General features: G+C 43.1%; 1 protein-coding gene across 8 annotated transcripts; it reads left to right on the top strand.

The window, feature by feature from the left end:
• Window positions 1-2045: 2045 nt before the first annotated feature.
• Window positions 2046-12242, top strand: LOC125528389 (uncharacterized). 8 transcript variants are annotated; one of them, XM_087531104.1, is made up of 8 exons: window positions 2657-3266; window positions 3349-3372; window positions 4030-4107; window positions 4801-5039; window positions 5140-5196; window positions 6469-6566; window positions 10072-10256; window positions 11492-12242. In XM_087531104.1, the coding sequence occupies exons 1-7, from the start codon at window positions 3158-3160 to the stop codon at window positions 10085-10087; spliced, it is 621 nt and encodes a 206-aa protein (XP_087387230.1). In that variant the 5' UTR covers window positions 2657-3157; the 3' UTR covers window positions 10088-10256; window positions 11492-12242. The 8 variants fall into 8 exon arrangements, 1 of the variants encoding a protein (XP_087387230.1); XR_015609354.1 differs by lacking the exons at window positions 2657-3266; window positions 3349-3372 and adding exons at window positions 2047-2632; window positions 5868-5917 and having other exon boundaries at window positions 5140-5788; window positions 6469-10256; XR_015609349.1 differs by lacking the exons at window positions 2657-3266; window positions 3349-3372 and adding an exon at window positions 2046-2632 and having other exon boundaries at window positions 5140-5788; window positions 5868-10256.
• The last annotated feature ends 5383 nt before the right edge of the window (window positions 12243-17625 follow it).

Genomic DNA, 17625 nt, shown 5'->3' with positions numbered 1-17625 from the left:
CCTGACATGCTCAGTCATTGGACTCACGTCGATCCAACACAATCTTCAACCCCATCTGCCTATAAATAGCATGCCACCTGCCTATGTAGCAGGAGTTTTATACTGGATGAGTGAACCAAGGTTGTTGGAGATTCATAAGAGGGTCATTGTATCATTTGACGTCACAAAAATGATGTTTGATCTCGTCCCTTGCCCTTCACCCATCGCAATGTGGAGTGACACGAGTCCTTGCCAAGCATTTGTGATCGAGCTTGAGGGAATGTTATGTGAGGTCCTTGCTGATCCAGGGGCGGAGACAAGGGGGGGGCGAGCAGGGGCTAGACCCCTGCCAATCGCTCGCCCCCCTTAACATTTGTAGCAGGTACTATATACTGTGCGTGTGCTAATTGGCCGGAGTTAATTGCATCATTAGCCCATATATATATGTAATACTACTAATTAAATCTAGTTACACCGAAGGACAGTAAGCCAAAGCCCAATAGCCCATGTACGCATGTACGGCTGTGACTTGGCTACTGTTTTCCCCGTTATCTGAACGTGCGTACACGCGTGTTCCGCACTAGGGCATCCCGCTGCCGCCGCCGCTGGCGGCCACGGCCGCCTCTCGTGCCTATCTGTGTTTACCATTGCCGCTGCTGGCTATCGCTCATAACAACGACACCATCAATCGATTTACAGTCCGCTTTCACATGTCAAACGCAGGCTGCATGCAGATCAGATCATGCTGAAAGTCGGGAGATCAGGATAGAGGAAGAAGGTACCATCAGATGCTACTAGCTATTTGGATTTCTAATATGTATTTTACAATCTTAGAATGGTCAATTGGTATTATCTATAAAACATTGTATTAATCTATTAATCAAGTTTCTTTTTTGTTACAGTAATCAATGATGAAACAAAGGCCAGTAACAATTAAGGGATAAATTCCTTTTTCAAGCCAATGGTTGGACTTCAACCTCCAACATTACTAACGTTGAAAATGTAAATCCATCCGAGGAGCAACCTATTGCAAATAACAATGTTGATGATCAGGGGGTTGTGGCACCGGTAGAAGTCGCAGAACAATATATTGCAGATAACAATACTGATGCAAGGGACCCTGTAAGCGCCAATAGATTTGGGAACATGATAAGAAAGAAAAAGCAGGACGATTTATATTCTGGAGGGTGCTTATCAATCATACATGATCATATATATTTTAGGGCAATTGTACAAGTATCTGTGAAGATGGTTGCAGAAGCAAGACTAAAGCTTAAAGTTACAATTGATTCCATCAAGTAAGGAAGATTTTCCGAAAACATTATATAATATACTTTAGTAAAGAATTAACAATTTCTTTTTTTGGTGATTTCATGAGGTGCTTGACATTCAAGCTTGTGCTTATAAAGGTAAGGATGAATCTCCACGATCTACAAATAAAGGTAATTTTCTTGAACCGCTTAAGTTGTTGGCTTATTAATTCTCTTGAACTGCTGAAGTTGCTACTCCCTTATTGTAGCAAAATAGATGTTGTCTTGGAAATTCACCAGAAAATACGAAGTATACCTACCATATCGTGCAACAAGAAATTCTGAAATTACATTCTCAAAGAGGTCAGACACAAATTAGAGAAGAAAATTTGTATTAATAAGTTATGTAGTATAATGGTAGACGAAGCACGAGATGTTTTTTTTAATAAATGGCTTTCGTTTTCCGCGCCCCCCTCATGTCGAAATCCTGGCTCCGCCCCTGCTGATCCTGTCGCAGAAGAATTAGATATTTGGAAGCTGGAGCATGGTCGCTGGGACAGAGCATATAAAGTCTATTTAAAAGGTTGGTCGGGCTATTCCCTTGGAGAAAACGTTGTGGTGCCGTTGCTTGTCGACCCCAGAGACGAAGAAAACTGGGTCTTTATGATCCGGCAAGGCGCACGATTGAGAACTTGTATGATCTTGATGGGGTGCTGCAGGTAGCATCTCCAGGGCAATCTTCACGCCTTAGAATGAATCAAGATGGACACATTACGAAAGGCGAACAATCCAAAACAATAAGGTGTGCATCAAGGATGCTCTCTGGCGTATGGCACGTCTGACTAGGAGTAGTAACGAGAGAAAAAAAGGGCGTTGGTCCACCATTCACACCAGGGGAGTTTCGTGTGACCTTCCTCGCAGTGTTTCCTTCCCCACCAAGGTTCCCCACGACCCCTCTTTCTCTCTTTCCTTTCCTCTCCTCCAACCTCCGCCTCTTTCTCCGCCAAATCCACCGCGTGCCGTCGCCCGTGCCCGTGTCCTCTTCATCTCCTGTCCCGAGCTCCACCTCCTCCAGCCTCATATCCCCCAATCTTCTTGATTTGGATCTCGGGAGAACACGGGAGGGAGGCGAGGTGCCAGGGAGAGGGGCGATGAGGAGTCTCGGCCCTTGGATCTTTCCGTCTCGCGGGGCCATGCCTCGCATCCGCGCCGCGCCGCCGCCGGCATGGAGGAGGCCCTGTCTCGGGCAGCCGCCGTAGTGTAGAGTGCGCTGGCGAGGTCTCTGGGGTCCGCGCGGCGGGCTTGACCTCTCCCGGCTCCCCGCCCTCGTCCGCGACAACGAGGACCAAGATGCATCTACGGTGTTGTCTGGTGCGCCGTCAGGTTTGGTTGGTCGAGGCCAGGTATGCTCCTGAGGTTGATGGATGGATCATGGATGGATGTGTGCACGCATATATATATATGTACGTATGGATATCAGGGTCATGTTGCTGGGTGGGCAATGACCGGGGGTACAACCTCCTTTTCGGTAAAAAAAAAATGCTGGGCGATGATGCTGACTCTGGCTGAAATAAACATGTCTTGAGCAATCAAGACTGTTGTGGCCTGTGGGCACTAAATTAGAGCCCACCCTTACCTCTCTTGCAGCCTGTTCAATTCATCGGTAATGTTGGATGTTCTTCACCTCGGATGGTCATTCTGACGAGTGATAACCAGGGCAGTTCGTGTACATTGCGATGGGTATGTTATGCAACAAGAGATGTGAGTGTTGGGCTTGAAGATCAAAGACAAAACTGAGCCCTCTTTTGCTATGCTATAAATACACAAATTTTCCTTATCTATTATACAATGTTCTTCCTTCTTTTATATTCCTCTATTTGTGTTTATGTGAGTGAAGATCCATCTGGACTTGGGATTTTTTTTTGGTGATGAACACGACCACCCTAAGCTTACATGACTTGATTCATGGTCTCGCTGGCCATTTTCCATGGCGCCGCCGGCGCCGACTCCATGGCTTTCGCTTCTCACCTAGCCAAGGTGAGCTGGTGCCGGCTACTGCTAGTGGCAGTACCATCTCTTAGCGTCAACTAATGGCATCAGCACATTTTTTTTGCTCTAGGAGAATTTGCTGTCGTTTCCCAAGGTAATCTGATTCTCCATCATGTTTGCCTGGGCAATTCTGTTCCTGTTGTCTCCACCCTGTCCAACTGAGGTACCAGCAGCTAGATTGAATACATCCAGCGCACAATCAGTTCCCTGTGTTGCCAAATCAATCAATCCAACAAGGGAGGGAGAGCTCCTTAACAATTTCATCTAGATCCACCCATATACTCCCTCCGTTCCGAATTACTTGTCGCAAGTATGGATGTATCTAGATGTATTTTAGTTCTAGATACATCCATTTCTGAGACGAGTAATTTGGAACGGAGGGAGTATGTGTTAATGTTAAAGATCTGGATCAATCTCATGTTCCCGTAGCGTGTCACCAGTTGTTCTGTCGATGCTTTCAAGAAAATACGTAGTATAATTTACAGCCGAACGCCCTTGTTTTACTCCCATTTTTATTTATTTCGAGTGTTCCTACACCTACTCCGCGGATCTTGTAATTTAGAATCTGCATGTACCACTGTATTAGGCACAGTCCAAATGCTTGAACAATCTGAAATTATAACTAGACTCTGAATGCTACCATCATATATAAATCTGATAAATTTTTGTGCCTACAGTTGTACCATGGCATCAATAGAGCTTGTGCTTGTGTAATAGTACTTCATAATTCATTTTGATCAAATGTATACAGAGGTTGCAGAGGCTATGGAAGAAATGCGAACTTACTTACCTGAGAAAAGTGCATTGGATTGTGACGATGATGACAGTGGTGAGTTGTCTGAATCTATAAGCTTATATTATGTGGAAGCTTGCATGCCAGGATTATTCTTAGAAGGTCTTGCAGCAAAGTATGATTTCTTGATTTTAAAGCTAACTCTGTTATGTTTTCATGGTACTGTTTTCTTTCTTCTCCTTCAAAAGTACTAGATCCTTCATAAAAAAAATGCTGATGCGACCTTTTCTATACATGTACTTACTCTAGATCTATCCATTCTTTTTCTTACGGAACAAGGTGATAGTATGATTTCAATGAATATTAGCCAAACTCTGTTCCGCATTACAGTATTATGATACTGACAAGAAAAAACTTACATAGCGACTTGAATTATCATTTCTTATTGTCTTTGCATTGCCAAAAGCCTCGAGTATTGGATTGGTCTGTAGGATCTCATACTCAATGCCACTTCCACCTCCAAGAGAAGCCAAATATTACATGGCAATCTTTGCCGTTTCTGTTTTTCCTGCTCTCACTCTCACCACTACATAGAAAATGACATCATTCATTCATTTGCTGACCAATCACGGTTTAAGTAAAAAAGGAAGACAATTGCTTTTCAATGAAACAAAAAGGTTGCAAGTGCAAACATAACTATAATTTATCCTACATGGTGAACCTTTTCTATCAGCTCCGGCAACAGATAAATATCAGCATTATTTTTTTAATAAGATTTTTCCAAAGCAGGAGGTTCGCCATTGCAACAGAAGAAGAAAACATTGAGCCCTGCTAAAACCTCTGACCCTCCCCCGATCCCCATCTCTCGTGTCTTCGGTGAGGATGGCATGTGGCCGCCGCGTGTAGGACATCATCGTCGTGGAATGGATCAGCTAGCGACGAGGTCTCCGTCTTCGTCACACGCCTATCAGTCGTGGGTGCCTCTGCCGCCCGCAGAGGCCTGCTCCACTGCGGAATGCGGTGCTCAGGTGAGACATTGTATTCTTTCTTGCCCCAAAGATGTAAGCGTAGTGCAGCAGTGTGAATTGTTCTCTGAGTGATTTTTCTTTTCTTTGCAAATGTTATCAGATTTGGTGTCCGAGTTGGAGCTTGCATACTCATTGCCATATCGATAAAACCATCCATGTAATTGAATGAAGGCTTGGTTTTTGCAATTTTATCTCTACTGAGTGAGAAGATATACTTGAAAAGTTGGGGCCTTCAAGTCATTGAATGACAGCTCGATCCTCTCTTTTCTAGAGCCGTTATACATTTCCGACCCTGGAGATAATCAAATGACGTAGCAGTTAAAATCGTGATATAATTGAAACTTAAATTGTGTGTAGAATCTGAAGTATGTGCTTTATGACTTTGATCTTAAGCTTCTGAAGTATCATGAACAAGGCTACTATTTCATACTCCCTCCGTCCCAAAATAAGTGACTTGACTTTGTACTGTACAATTTACTGGCTTAGGTAGGTGCACGCGCCTTCTCGAGATTCTGCTCGCACGATGCGAGTCGGGTGGTTGGACTGATTTCCTTGATGGACTACGATCGAATCTGAAAGTGGCGCTTGCGCTGTGTTTTGTGTAGCAAGTATGTTACTTAGTGTAGTTCTTTCAATTATGAAACGTATTTGCGGTATCATATGAGAGGTGGGATTTGCTTGGTCCCGGTTTCGTCGTGGGCAGAGCTTTATTAGTATTCCTTGTCGGTCCATGTCGTCTAGATAACCAGGTAATGTCTTCCCACATAGCAGAATCTTGCAAAGTTAGCATTGAATTTGTTTGCGTTAAGATGTGTTTTGTTTCTACAGATTCAGTTTTTCAACATGGTTGCCTCATGTCTCTGTCCATGGTTACTGAGGCAAGTAGTATTGTTCTTCATTTTCCAATTAAAGCGAATAGTTGCACGAGCAATTGCTATATGAGCCACCCAATTCCAAATGCAAATGATTCCCACTCAATTCAGATTATTTTACCACAAAAGCAACTTGGCCGCAAGTCAGAAATTTGACGACTTTCTATCTGGCTCTCAAATAATTATCGCTGGATCTAAATTTCTAAATTAAGTATCTGTTGTTTCGCTGTGACAAGTATGTTGGTATACATTTGCTAGGTATGTCTTATGTTGCTCGTACAATCACAATGACGTGCCAAAAGGGAGGTTATTTTCATCTGTGTCTGCTGAAGCATAGACTGATAACCCACCGTCCGAACTAAAGCCTGGAATTGATCTATGTTTTTTTATATGTATGACAGATATGAACCAGTTAAATTTTTTGAGCAACCATATGAACCAGTTAATGAACCTTCTCTTTATAATTGTTGTCAAATCAGCAAGTTTTGCTTTATATGAGAATACAGTGTTAGTCTCATGTTGTAGATGTTCATGGCCTTTGTTTTTTCTCTTTGCAGAGTTATGATGCTACTACTCACTTTGAGACAACTGTGACAGGTGTTCTTAACACTTTCGGCAAAAGTGCTGACATTTCTTCAGCTTTATATATGCATGAGTGAGCCTAAGCTTTTTCTGTTCAAATACTCCATGTTTTCCCTCAGTTTTTTGTTGTGCACCTGTGGGATAGATGATGATAAGTTGATAAGCTTCTTTATCTTTTCTTTGGGACCTAGGTATTGATGTTAGTATTTTGTATCATTATCTTAACCTTGGTAGACTGATGGTTAGCGTCAGGCAATCGCAGAGATTTATTGATTTTTATAGTCCCCTTCTGTATAAATCTTATATTTGTTCTGTTCGTCATGAGTGAATAATTACCTAATTGTTGTTAATCTGAGTTTACATTTTCATATGTATTCATCAATATGGCTTCTGGGTGGCAAGATTAGCTGATTTAAAGCATTCTCTTTGGGCAAACATTAGTCACTGCTACCCCAAAACCTGCAGAACAAGCTTGTTGTACAATTGTTTTAACTCACATATAAGGGGCAAATAAGCACGAATGGAAAAGGAACACTTAAGATTTCTTTAGTTGTGCTCATTTTACATTAGTGGACAAAGTTACATAAGTTTGCCTGTACCACTACTGATATCAGCGATTAAATTTATATGTTTTTTAGTTCTATAGGCTGAAAGTGATGTTGAGGTTCTAAACATTCCGTTTGACTGGATTTTCTTCTCGATGTGCAGCTAAATTAGTCTTTCAGTTTGTTAACTTAGATGATAAGAATTATATATTAGTGTGTAATTTTCATTTGTTGGTGCTGAAGGTATAGATGGTGTTTGGTGTCCTTTTTTCTTTCTCCAATTAGACATTGTTAGTGTTTCTGTGAAGATACAACTAGAATTGCTCCGTTCGCTAGATAACATGTTCAGTTCTGGACGGTGGCACCTTTTATTGTATCCAGATTCTGTTTACCTCTTTCTGATTTGATGTAATGACTTAGTTACTTTGTACATGTTGGATTCTCCTTCGAAAAACCTTTGTACTCCCTCTGTCCCATAATATAAGAGCGTTTTTTACACTAGGGAGTACTTGATATTGAAATGGCAGGATAATCAAGCTTCCTTTCTGTACTGGAAGAAGCCAAACAGTGTGTAGTTACAAACATCTTTGGTACCATCTGTCGGTTTAGGGCGACCATGAGCGCGTTCCCTTCTCTGAGAGTAAATCCGATCCACTCATCTGAGTCAATGTCGTCTACGAGGGAAAGAACATGCGCTTGGTCTCCATGCTAGCTTATTCCGTAACACTGATTTTTTTGTCTCCATTGCTTGATGTTCATGCACATGAGTGATACGTATTAGGGAATAAAGCAGAAACACACATGTACATACAGTCTGGGTGCGCACATGACAGAAATGGGTGGATAGGTTTAAACACAGTGATTGTTACTAGCTTTTGTATCGTTATCATGACAAATATTAGAGCAGCGAGGGATTGGTTTCAGTAGAGTAGTAGTGTTAATAACAACATTTACAGTTAGTCTTCATACTAAATTCCATACAAATGTTTCAAACTAACGGTATCTGTTAGGGTTTCCACTTGTGACGAATGCATTAGGCTGCACTCTTTAGAGTACCGGTTTATATCTTCCCATTCCCCCCTCCCCCATGTATATGTATGGTATTGCATTGCGGCAGTAGTGGTAGTGGTAGGCAACAATGAACTTGACCCGCATTGTTGTGCCTGGGACCTTCAGGTCAAATTCTTCTATGTCAATGAGAACCATGTTGGGAATGTACCTTTTTCCAAGAAGATAGCCGCTGGCTTCACCACTGGTACCCTCATCGTTGTATTCTCAATCACTTTTTCCTTCCATGTGAAATGAAATGCGCGCAAGTGGGAGCTACATGCACCAGGCTGTCTTTTTTATATTATAGTGATATAGATCGCTAAAATGTCGGTTGATGCATACACGTTGTGATTTATTTGGTTTTGGATCGGTGTGGTTTGTAATTGTTTTCCAATTCATGAGAGGGACATTTTCCTGAAAGCTACAAGCTGTTTCATTTTTATTGTAGCTTTTGAAATTTGAATAGAACTGCCATCTTTGAACTGAAGTGAATAGAAAGGACTGAAAGGAGCTAGGGCACTGCTTCTTACTATTTGTTTGATATTTGCTATTGAGATTTAGAAGTTTATTATTTTGGTTTTTTTGGTAAATATGGATGTTGATGTTTCCTCTCTTTTTCTAACCGCTACCAATGTAACATGTTGTTTGGTATGTGCTAGCTATATTCATAAAATTCATCTTTTACTGTTTATATGATAATCATTATTGTTGGCATCAGAAGCTATGAGTGGATTTATGTTAAGTGTCGACTCATGTTTTGGTTTCTATTCATCGACCAATATCTGATGTCAGCTTTTATTTACATACATAACGTATGGTTATCCTTTTGTGTTGTGGTACACAAAAGATGTGATTTTTTTATGGTCCATAATTCTCTGATAGGATTTCCCTGGTTTCTTTGCTTTGAAAACAACATTGATTCATAACCTGATTGCGACTGCAGGCTCAGATATTGAAGTGCACCAATGTACAACTATTGTTAGTTCATCAGTCTACTTACATTAAGCTGGTGCTGGGGTATTTATATTTTAATTACTAATTAGTTATGCCAATTTGGTGATTTATAAAAAAATCACTTTTGATTCTTTGGAATTTACTAGCCCATAATGTCCATTTCTTTGGCTCCTACAAAAAAGTACATTGCTTTGCAAAGTTAACTTCTATAGGAGCTCTGATTTGCAAACTTAACTATCTAACGGTTTGGCATGTTCTGAGAACCAATAAAAGTTCTTAGTATTCCTAGATCAAAGCAACTAGCCCCCCTCCCCCTGACGCTTGAGCGGGCAATGATGAAGACGAGCGTCAGCTCGGAGGGGTTGCCGAGGGTGATGGGGATGTCGGGGTGGACGTGACGTGGATGAATGCATCACAAAGTTGTACATGTAGATGAACTACAGCGGCATGTCTTGGGGCTGCAATACAACGACATGATGAAGAGGAGCATCTGGTAGATATAGACATAGTGTTAAGATTGCTTGTTTATTTGCTGAATTTCACTTTTGGACAACCATCATATGTAATGCATCAGCTGTACATGCATGTGCGTTATCAATCAGAGCTAAAATCCAATGGAAAGGGCGACAGCCTATCTGGCACCGCACAAGCTTTCTCTCAGGAGGCGCCGCGGTTCCTTTGCATGGAGAAAATCCACTGGACAGTAAAGTCTTGCCGTTGGTTCCTTTGTTATACGAGGAGAGTCTGGCAAGTTATCCTCCTGCGCAGAGTTCATGGGGTTTGCACCAGTTAGATCATCGTTAGCTATATACTCTAGCAATTTGATACAACTTCGTTTTTGTGCACATTAGGTTGTTTGTCCAAACTATAATGCAATGCTCCCTTAGTTTGTTTGAATATACTATTTATTAGTTAGTTTGAATATACACCAAGAGCACGAGACTTACACCGATTGCCACTAGTTAAATATAGTCTAGCAGTTATGTGTTTTCTGTGTTTGTGTTGTAATACTTTTCTTGTGATGAATAGTATGGGCGACAGGTGAAAACGGGATTTCAGTGAAAATCTGGAAACTCGCCTCATGGAGCATTAGATCCACAGGGAACGGCAGTGGCGGAGGACGGACAAAAGTTGAGGTAGGGCGGGCTTTAGCCACTCGCCACCAGCAAGGCCGATGCGCCGCCTTGCACCCTGCCTGCACCGGACAAATCAAGGTAGGGCGGCCGCCAACCCTTACTCTACTAGGTCCTCTGTCAGTGGGGAGCGGCACATATCTGCACTCGGGTTCAGACTGTCATTCTGATACAATGCAAACTTTGGAAAAAAAAATCGTTAGGGACAGAAAACAAATGAGATGACAAGCTATCTCGCCACCTGACTACAACCAGCTATCAGCCAGATGCAACAACAATCAGCAACAAACCCATTGGAGCATCAGAAGCAATGAATTGGAAAGACAATCATATACTTGGTACAACACTTAAGGGATAAGTATACTTTTCGTCCTCGAACTCTTCCGAGAGTTTAGAAATCGTCCCTCAACTCTAATCCGGAGAGTTTTCGCCCCTCAACTATCAAACTCTCCTGATTAGAGTTGAGTGACGATTTCTAAACTCTCGGAAGAGTTCGAGGATGAAAAGTATACTTATTCCTTAACTTAATTAACTACAAGGTGTTTGGTAAATACTTTAAGGCAAAGGATAGAAATGTTGTAGGAATAGGAAAATCATAGGAAGTGAGATGACATGCATCTCAATTCCTATAGAGAAAAAGATGTCGTTTGATGCATAGGATAGGAATTTTCCCATTGAATCTTAGCTAATGTTTTTTTTCTTCAAAATGTGAATGATTGATTCCTATCCTACATAGGAATAGGAATCCATTCCTACAAACCAAAAGGCCTCAAAGGAAATTTTCCTATGCAAATCCTATCCTATAGAAATTCTATGATATTCCTACAAACCAAAGGAGGCCTAAGTTGTAAAGACAAGGTTCAGGCTACGTAACAAGGCAACTCTCAGAAGTACAAAATTTAGAAACGTAGAAAAATAGTAGTCCAAGTAAAATATCAGCACAAAGCCAGTAATGAATGAAGTTCAAGCTCCCAGAAGCTTAGAATTTAATCTTGTACTACCCAAAATAAAAACATGCGGTTGCCTTGAATCAAAATAAAAGAACCTGCGGATCGAAAGTTTTCTCGCAAAAAATAAAAAATAAAAGAACCTGCGGGTAAACATGAAAAGAAAACAGTTAGAATGGACATACAAACTATGAAATAATATAGTAGCTATTTTGTGTGTATAACAACTACCTTTATTATCCTTGGTTCTTCTCGGTTCTTTTTTTGTGTGTATGTAGGCATCCCATGCTTCATCCTGCCACAATGATATACTTTTTCTTTTGGGAATATAGTCTACTACACACTCTCAAATATGATTTCTTTGTACAGACAAAGTCCAATTTACAGAGCAATATAGTCTACTGCCGGCCACTGTTGTACATGCTGCAGTATACTGACGAAGCGGCGAACAGAAAGACCAATTCAGATGCTTCAAAAGTATGAAGAAGGAAAACAATGACGTTGAGGTTACCATGATTCACCTACTGAATTAGTAGTACAAGGAGGGGTACGAGGAGGCTGAGGCAATAAAACTATGATGTCATAGTAGTACAATTAGTACCTGAATCAAATGATGTACTATGTTGCTTACCTGTGCAAGGCTACAACTACAAGGAGGATGAGGCATGATAGGCGATGGAGGAGCGGCTGGTTTGAAGCGTCCGGCTGTAGATCCTCTTATAGCCCAATGGTTCGAGTCTGACTTGATGTTTGGCAGAAACCAAGACACAACTATTTCAAATTAAATGTTGATGCGGAGTATGATAATGACACCCTGGCTATTTCAAATTAAATGTTGATGCGGGGTATGATAATGACACCCTAGCAGGAACGGACGGAGCAGTGATCTGATACCATCATGGTAAATTTATTGCTTCTGCCAACAAATCTTTGTTTTAGTTCGTTCACAGTTGAAGCCATTGTGATAAGGTTTGGTTTGAATCTTGATTGTATAGTCGGATGCAGTAGATTGAGCTCAACTCGGATAGTACCGAGGTGGTGACTGCATTGAACAATGGATATTCTTCTTCAGTTGCTTCTGCCATCATTGATGATTGTTATTTCATGTCATTAGATTTTACTCATGTCATGATATGACCATTGTAATAGAGAGTGCAATTGAGTAGCTCATGAACTAGTTAGAATAGCTAGATTTTCTCCTCCGAGTGTTTGGTTGGATAATGCCCCTGGTGAGGTTGTCACTTTCCTTGTAAACGATGCCACATTATTTTTGAATGAATAAAGGAGGAGATTATTGTAAAAAAGAGAGATAATTGTCAAAAAAAAGATCGTTTTCTTGCGTCCGATCGATGCAAAAGACACGCATTTGCTCGATATAATAAGATAAGAAAAAGAGAAAACACGTCCTCTCGCTCGATACTGTTCGATATCGGCCCATCGCCAGCCCCTTGCGCTCGTCCCCCGCCGTCCCGGAACCAAACCAGGCCGGCGACTGCGAGTGGCGAGTGACGACGGCCACCTCGAGCTCGAAGGCGAGAAGATCGATCGTGACTCCTTCGTCGGTAACGAGTTTCTAGCTAGTTTTCCCGGATTATTCCCTCCCCGTTGATGCTCGTTTGCTCGCATCTGAGATAACAGATCTTGCCTCTTCAGGATTGAGATAGATCGTCTCAGCTGTACCTGTACCGATCGATCCCGGGTCTGAGGTGACCCCTACAAGGCGGATGTCGTCTAGGACGACGGCCAGCAAGAGGAGGATGGTCGTGGTGGCAGGATCGCTCGGCGCGCCGGTGCTGCCGGACGAGCTCACCGCGGAGGTGCTCGTGCGGCTGCCCTTCAAGTCCATCCAGCGCTTCCACGCTGTGTGCCGCTCCTGGGCCGCGGTGCTCTCCTCCGACGAGTTCCTCAGCCTCTACGTCACCTTTGGAATAAATAAGATGGAGGAGAATTGGCGCACGAGGGCCTCAAAGTTGTTTGTCTGATTGATTTGGTCTATTGATGGCAAATTTCATCTGTCTTTTCCCTCTTTTGCGAGGAACAAGTGATGAACTTTATTTCCTATAAGCCAACTCGTAGAGAAACTTCTCTCTCTCCGTATATGTGCATATGAGCAAATCGCTTTTTGTTAGGTTAGCCAGTTTGCCACCAAGCGGCGGCGGATTTCTCCACCTCTCCAACAGCCGGCGGCAGGTGGGTGGGGAGCCCCGGATCTGCGCGCACGGTTCGTGTTAGTAGGTGTCTGTGAATTCTTCGACGTCGGTGAAGATGGGGCAGCAGCGACGATGAGTACAATGATTCCTCCCCTTCCTTGTAGGGGCGTCGACGAGTCCAATCAAATACCTCGGCTTGTCGGTTTCCCATAGCCGAATTTCCATTAAGGAGTGGGAGCCCCTGTATGGAAAGGTCGCGGGTAGAGTGAGCCCTTGGCGCGGGAGGTTTATGTCTTCCGCGGCGAGACTTATTCTTACTAACTCTAGCCTATCCTCTCTTCCAATATTCATTATGGGAATGTTCCTGTTAGCGGATGGGGTTCACGCTAAATTGGACACGCCCCGCTCCCGCTTCTTTTGGGAAGGAACGGGAATTAAGTGGAAGTACCACCTTGTCAAATGAGCTTCGGTGTGCCGTCCAAAAAAATATGGTGGTCTGGGGATTTTAAATTCCAAACTCATGAATGTCGCCCTCCTTTCCCGTTGGTGGTGGAGGCTAGCCCAAAATGAGTCGGGTCTCTGGGTTGATCTCCTTAAAGCTAAGTATTTTTCGAATGGCAATGTTTTCTCAGCTAAACGCTCAGGCTCCCCATTCTGGAACGGGATCCAGGCGGTGCGACCCGCGTTTACCTTAGGGGCAAAGTTTCTGGTCCGGGATGGCCAGTCCACTCGCTTCTGGTTGGACTCCTGGCTCGGCACCTCTCCGCTTTGGCAGAGTCACCCCGCAGCTTTCCAAGTTGCCGCTAACACGGAGCTGATGGTGGGTGAGGCACTCCGGACCTCACCTCCTTCAGTTAACTTTCTTCGAGCGCTTCTCCTGCATGGGGAATTAGAGTGGAACGAGGTGATGGACATGATCGGCCGGCGCACTACTAGCCAGGGTACGGACGAGGTATCATGGAAGCTCTCTTCCTCGGGATCGTTCTCGGTCAAATCTTTGTACACCAAGCTAACCGAGGGTGATGTGCTGGACATAGTTCGGGGGCTATGGAAGGCTAGCATCCCGCTGAAAATAAAGATCTTCCTCTGGCAGATATTTCAAAATCGTCTCCCAACGGTGGATAATGTTGCGATTTGCAACGGCCCATCCGACGGATATTGTGCGTTGTGTAACTGCATTGAGGATGCTAACCACGCCTTCTTCCACTGCCACCTAGTCAGATTTGCGTGGAGCGCAGTACGTGCTGCCTTCCAGCAGAATTGGAACCCTGCATCGGGTGCCGGCCTTCTACATATTTTGCATTCGCAAAATGGCGCTAGTGCACGGATCGTTTGGCGATGCGTAGGGGCATTGCTTTGGTCTATATGGACTATTCACAGTAAGATGACCATTGAGAAGAAGCTCCCTTCTGACCCAGCTGATATTCTGTACAAATGTCACCTTTTCTTGCAGACTTGGGCTTCGCTGGGAAAACCGCGTGATGAGGAGCACATGACCGAGACGATGGCAAAGATCCGCTGCATTCAGATGGAAGCGAGACAAGCTGCAGGCCCTGACTGATACTTTGCATCGTCCTTATCCTCGGTACCTTTTGTTGGTCCCTATAGTTTTAAGAACTTCGTTATGCCAGCCTGCATGTTGATGATCTGCCTGCATGCTGATGTCGCTGAACTTTTAACTTCTTATCTTTTGGTGTTCCGATGGCCTGTCGTTCAAGGACTTGTTGTGAACTATGTTGGTTACCGTCTGTTGGCTTTATTAATTTAAAGCCGGACGTTGTTGGCGTCTTCGTTCCAAAAAAGGGGCGTCGACGAGTCAGACGACAGTGTCAATAGCGGGGCAAGTTTGACGTCATTAGCGTTTATTCACGGCGGAGGGGGCGACGTCGTGACGTGGTCTCTTTCTCTCCAGCTACATCTTTGCATCGTGATGAAGCTTAGCCAGATACGGCTTTGTGCCTCCTTTGGGGATCTTATGAGGCTTGTGTCTCCACCTTTGCCTGTTTGGAGTTGGGATTATCGACTGACCCTCATTGGTGCTAGCTTCTCTCGAACGGTGATCTTTTTAAATCGGCGTCAGCGGCGTCTTCTGGTCTACATCAATGACTTTCTAACTACTGCTTGTGTAAGCTCTTGAGTTTTTAACATCGAGTTTTGCTCACTGCGCCTCGCAGATGGATGCAGAAGGGAAGATGATGCCAATTCCTTGAAGGACTTGCCCGTATTTTATTATTACTAGCGGAAGGGCTCGTGCGTTGCAACGGGGGAAAATAATAATTCATAATCGCCAGGGCCGGGCCCACTGTTGTGCAGAACGTGCGGCCCGCACAGGGCCCATAAATTATGGGGGCCCAAAATTTTTATATAAGACTACATACCAAATGCTAGGAGTTAGTAGAAGGGAACAGGGCCAGTGCCGGAACGCTGGGCCGCATCCCGCTAGGCACTGGGCTGCAATCGCATTCGCGACTCTCCTGGTGGGCGTGCGTCGCTCGCGATCCTTCCTCACCCGGTCAGCGCTTGCATGCACTCTGCCCAGTTACATAATCATGTTTCCTGGCCAAAATGCACCGTACAAAAAAAAACTGAGGCCAAAACGAGGATATGTGCTGCTGTGTGTACTAGGCCAGTTGTTAAGGAGAGGGCACTCCCTACACCCATGGGCATATGCACCCACTTTTCAAAAAATGCATTTTAAGCATGTTTTGAAGTGTCAAAAAATTCAAAAGAAAATATCACGCATGCATATTCACAAATGTGTGTACGCGGCACAAAGCTTTGCGAAAAAATGTCTTTTTGTTCTGTCTCCATAAAAAAGACAAATTTCGGTGCTTCTAAATAGTGTTTGACGACACAATTTTTTGTCTTTTTTGCACAGGCCACGAAAAAAGTTATTCTTCCGTGAAACTTTATGCACGCACGTAGAACATGGAGACATACCCGTGCAACTCTTCTGCAGATTTTTTTAGCATTTAGAAATATGTTTTTCAATGTGGGTTCATATGTATCCGGGTTCATCCATACACTTCACGGTTGTTAAGTCTGTACTTCAGGATAGGCAGGCCAATGCATGCTTCCCCATGCACCTTTTGCTCGGTATAGCTCCTTTTTTTTCCAGCATCCTTGGTGAAACATTTATTTCAGTGAACTTTAGGTTCATAAATTTTCAAATATCCCCATCATAGGCTACTAGAGCATATAGAATTAATCTTGAGATACGGTCGATTAGGCTACCGACTGGAGAACTATCATGACTCAAGCACCAAGATGCCAATCCGTCGTATGTTCTTGACCTCCTCTACCCGGCGCGATCAACTGATAGACGTGGCAATTCGGCGGAGAAATGTCGTGAGGTCTATTCTCGACAAGAGGAGCACTACAATAGTTTGACCTGGAATAATCACCAGGAAATTAGCAATTCTTTCAATACTTCAATAGATCAATGATGCACATCCCTTTAATTTTGTTTTATTTCTTCTTATAGTGCTTCATGAATCTAGATGAGTCACTAATCATGTCTTTTACAAGCATATGTAATTTTCTTCTTCTTCTGTAGTTCTGTTTTTATAATGAGATAGGGCCTCATTTTTGAATTTGGCACAGGGCCCCGGATTTTACCGGCCCGGCCCTGATAATCGCCAATGATGAAGTCCACATTTTGCTCCATCCGAGATACTCTATATATCTCTCTCTTTCTCACTAAGACATTCTTAAGAGCATTACCCATGTATGTATTTATAAACAATGTGCATGTATAAAGTGCTACATTTCAATCATAAAGACATGAAACGGCTTCTCGGTGCATTAGATTTGTGTTGTTGCCCACTGCATCTTCGCACATAGACTAACAAAAGAAAAAGTGACATGTTCATTCTCACTGTTAAAAAATGGTTAATTTAAATATCGGAATTACCTTTCGAGTTAGTTAAGCAAGTGTAAGGAGCCATTACATTCACTGGTAACTTTAAATATCTAACAACACTCAAACGGATGTATTCCATCCATTTCTAAATATAAGTCTTGGTAGAGATTTAAATACGAACTACATACTGATAGAGGGAGTATTAATGAACTTCTTGAGACCGTGCACCTCGGTTGGCTTGCCCACAAGCTGTCGATGGATGTCGTCGAGTGCAGCCTCAATGCGCGGCAGCACGCGAGGCAGAGGGTTACGGTGTGGTTGAGTGAATCAGAAGTATGAAACAGCAGGTTTGCTTTTTCTTTAGAACAATGAGACGGGTTCTTGTGCGGAAAATCCTATATGACGCTCTCTGCGCCAAAGAGTTGACCTAACGCAAAATCATGTTTTTGGAAAGTGTTCGTAATTCAAAAAAAATGTTTGTCTTTTAAAAA

This window comes from Triticum urartu, chromosome 1A, assembly GCF_056163025.1.
Source record: "Triticum urartu cultivar PI428250 chromosome 1A, HENAU_Tu73, whole genome shotgun sequence".
Taxonomy (NCBI): Eukaryota; Viridiplantae; Streptophyta; class Magnoliopsida; order Poales; family Poaceae; genus Triticum; species Triticum urartu.
The sequence above is the reverse complement of the archived record's forward strand: the minus strand, read 5'-3'. Positions and strand labels throughout refer to the sequence as shown.

Coding starts and splice junctions, on each gene's coding strand:
- LOC125528389 (XM_087531104.1), top strand. CDS start 3,158: ATGAACACGACCACCCTAAGCTTACATGACTTGATTCATGGTCTCGCT. Junction 3,373..4,029: donor ATTTGCTGTCGTTTCCCAAG/GTAATCTGATTC, acceptor AAATGTATACAG/AGGTTGCAGAGGCTATGGAA. Junction 5,040..5,139: donor CTGCGGAATGCGGTGCTCAG/GTGAGACATTGT, acceptor AAATGTTATCAG/ATTTGGTGTCCGAGTTGGAG.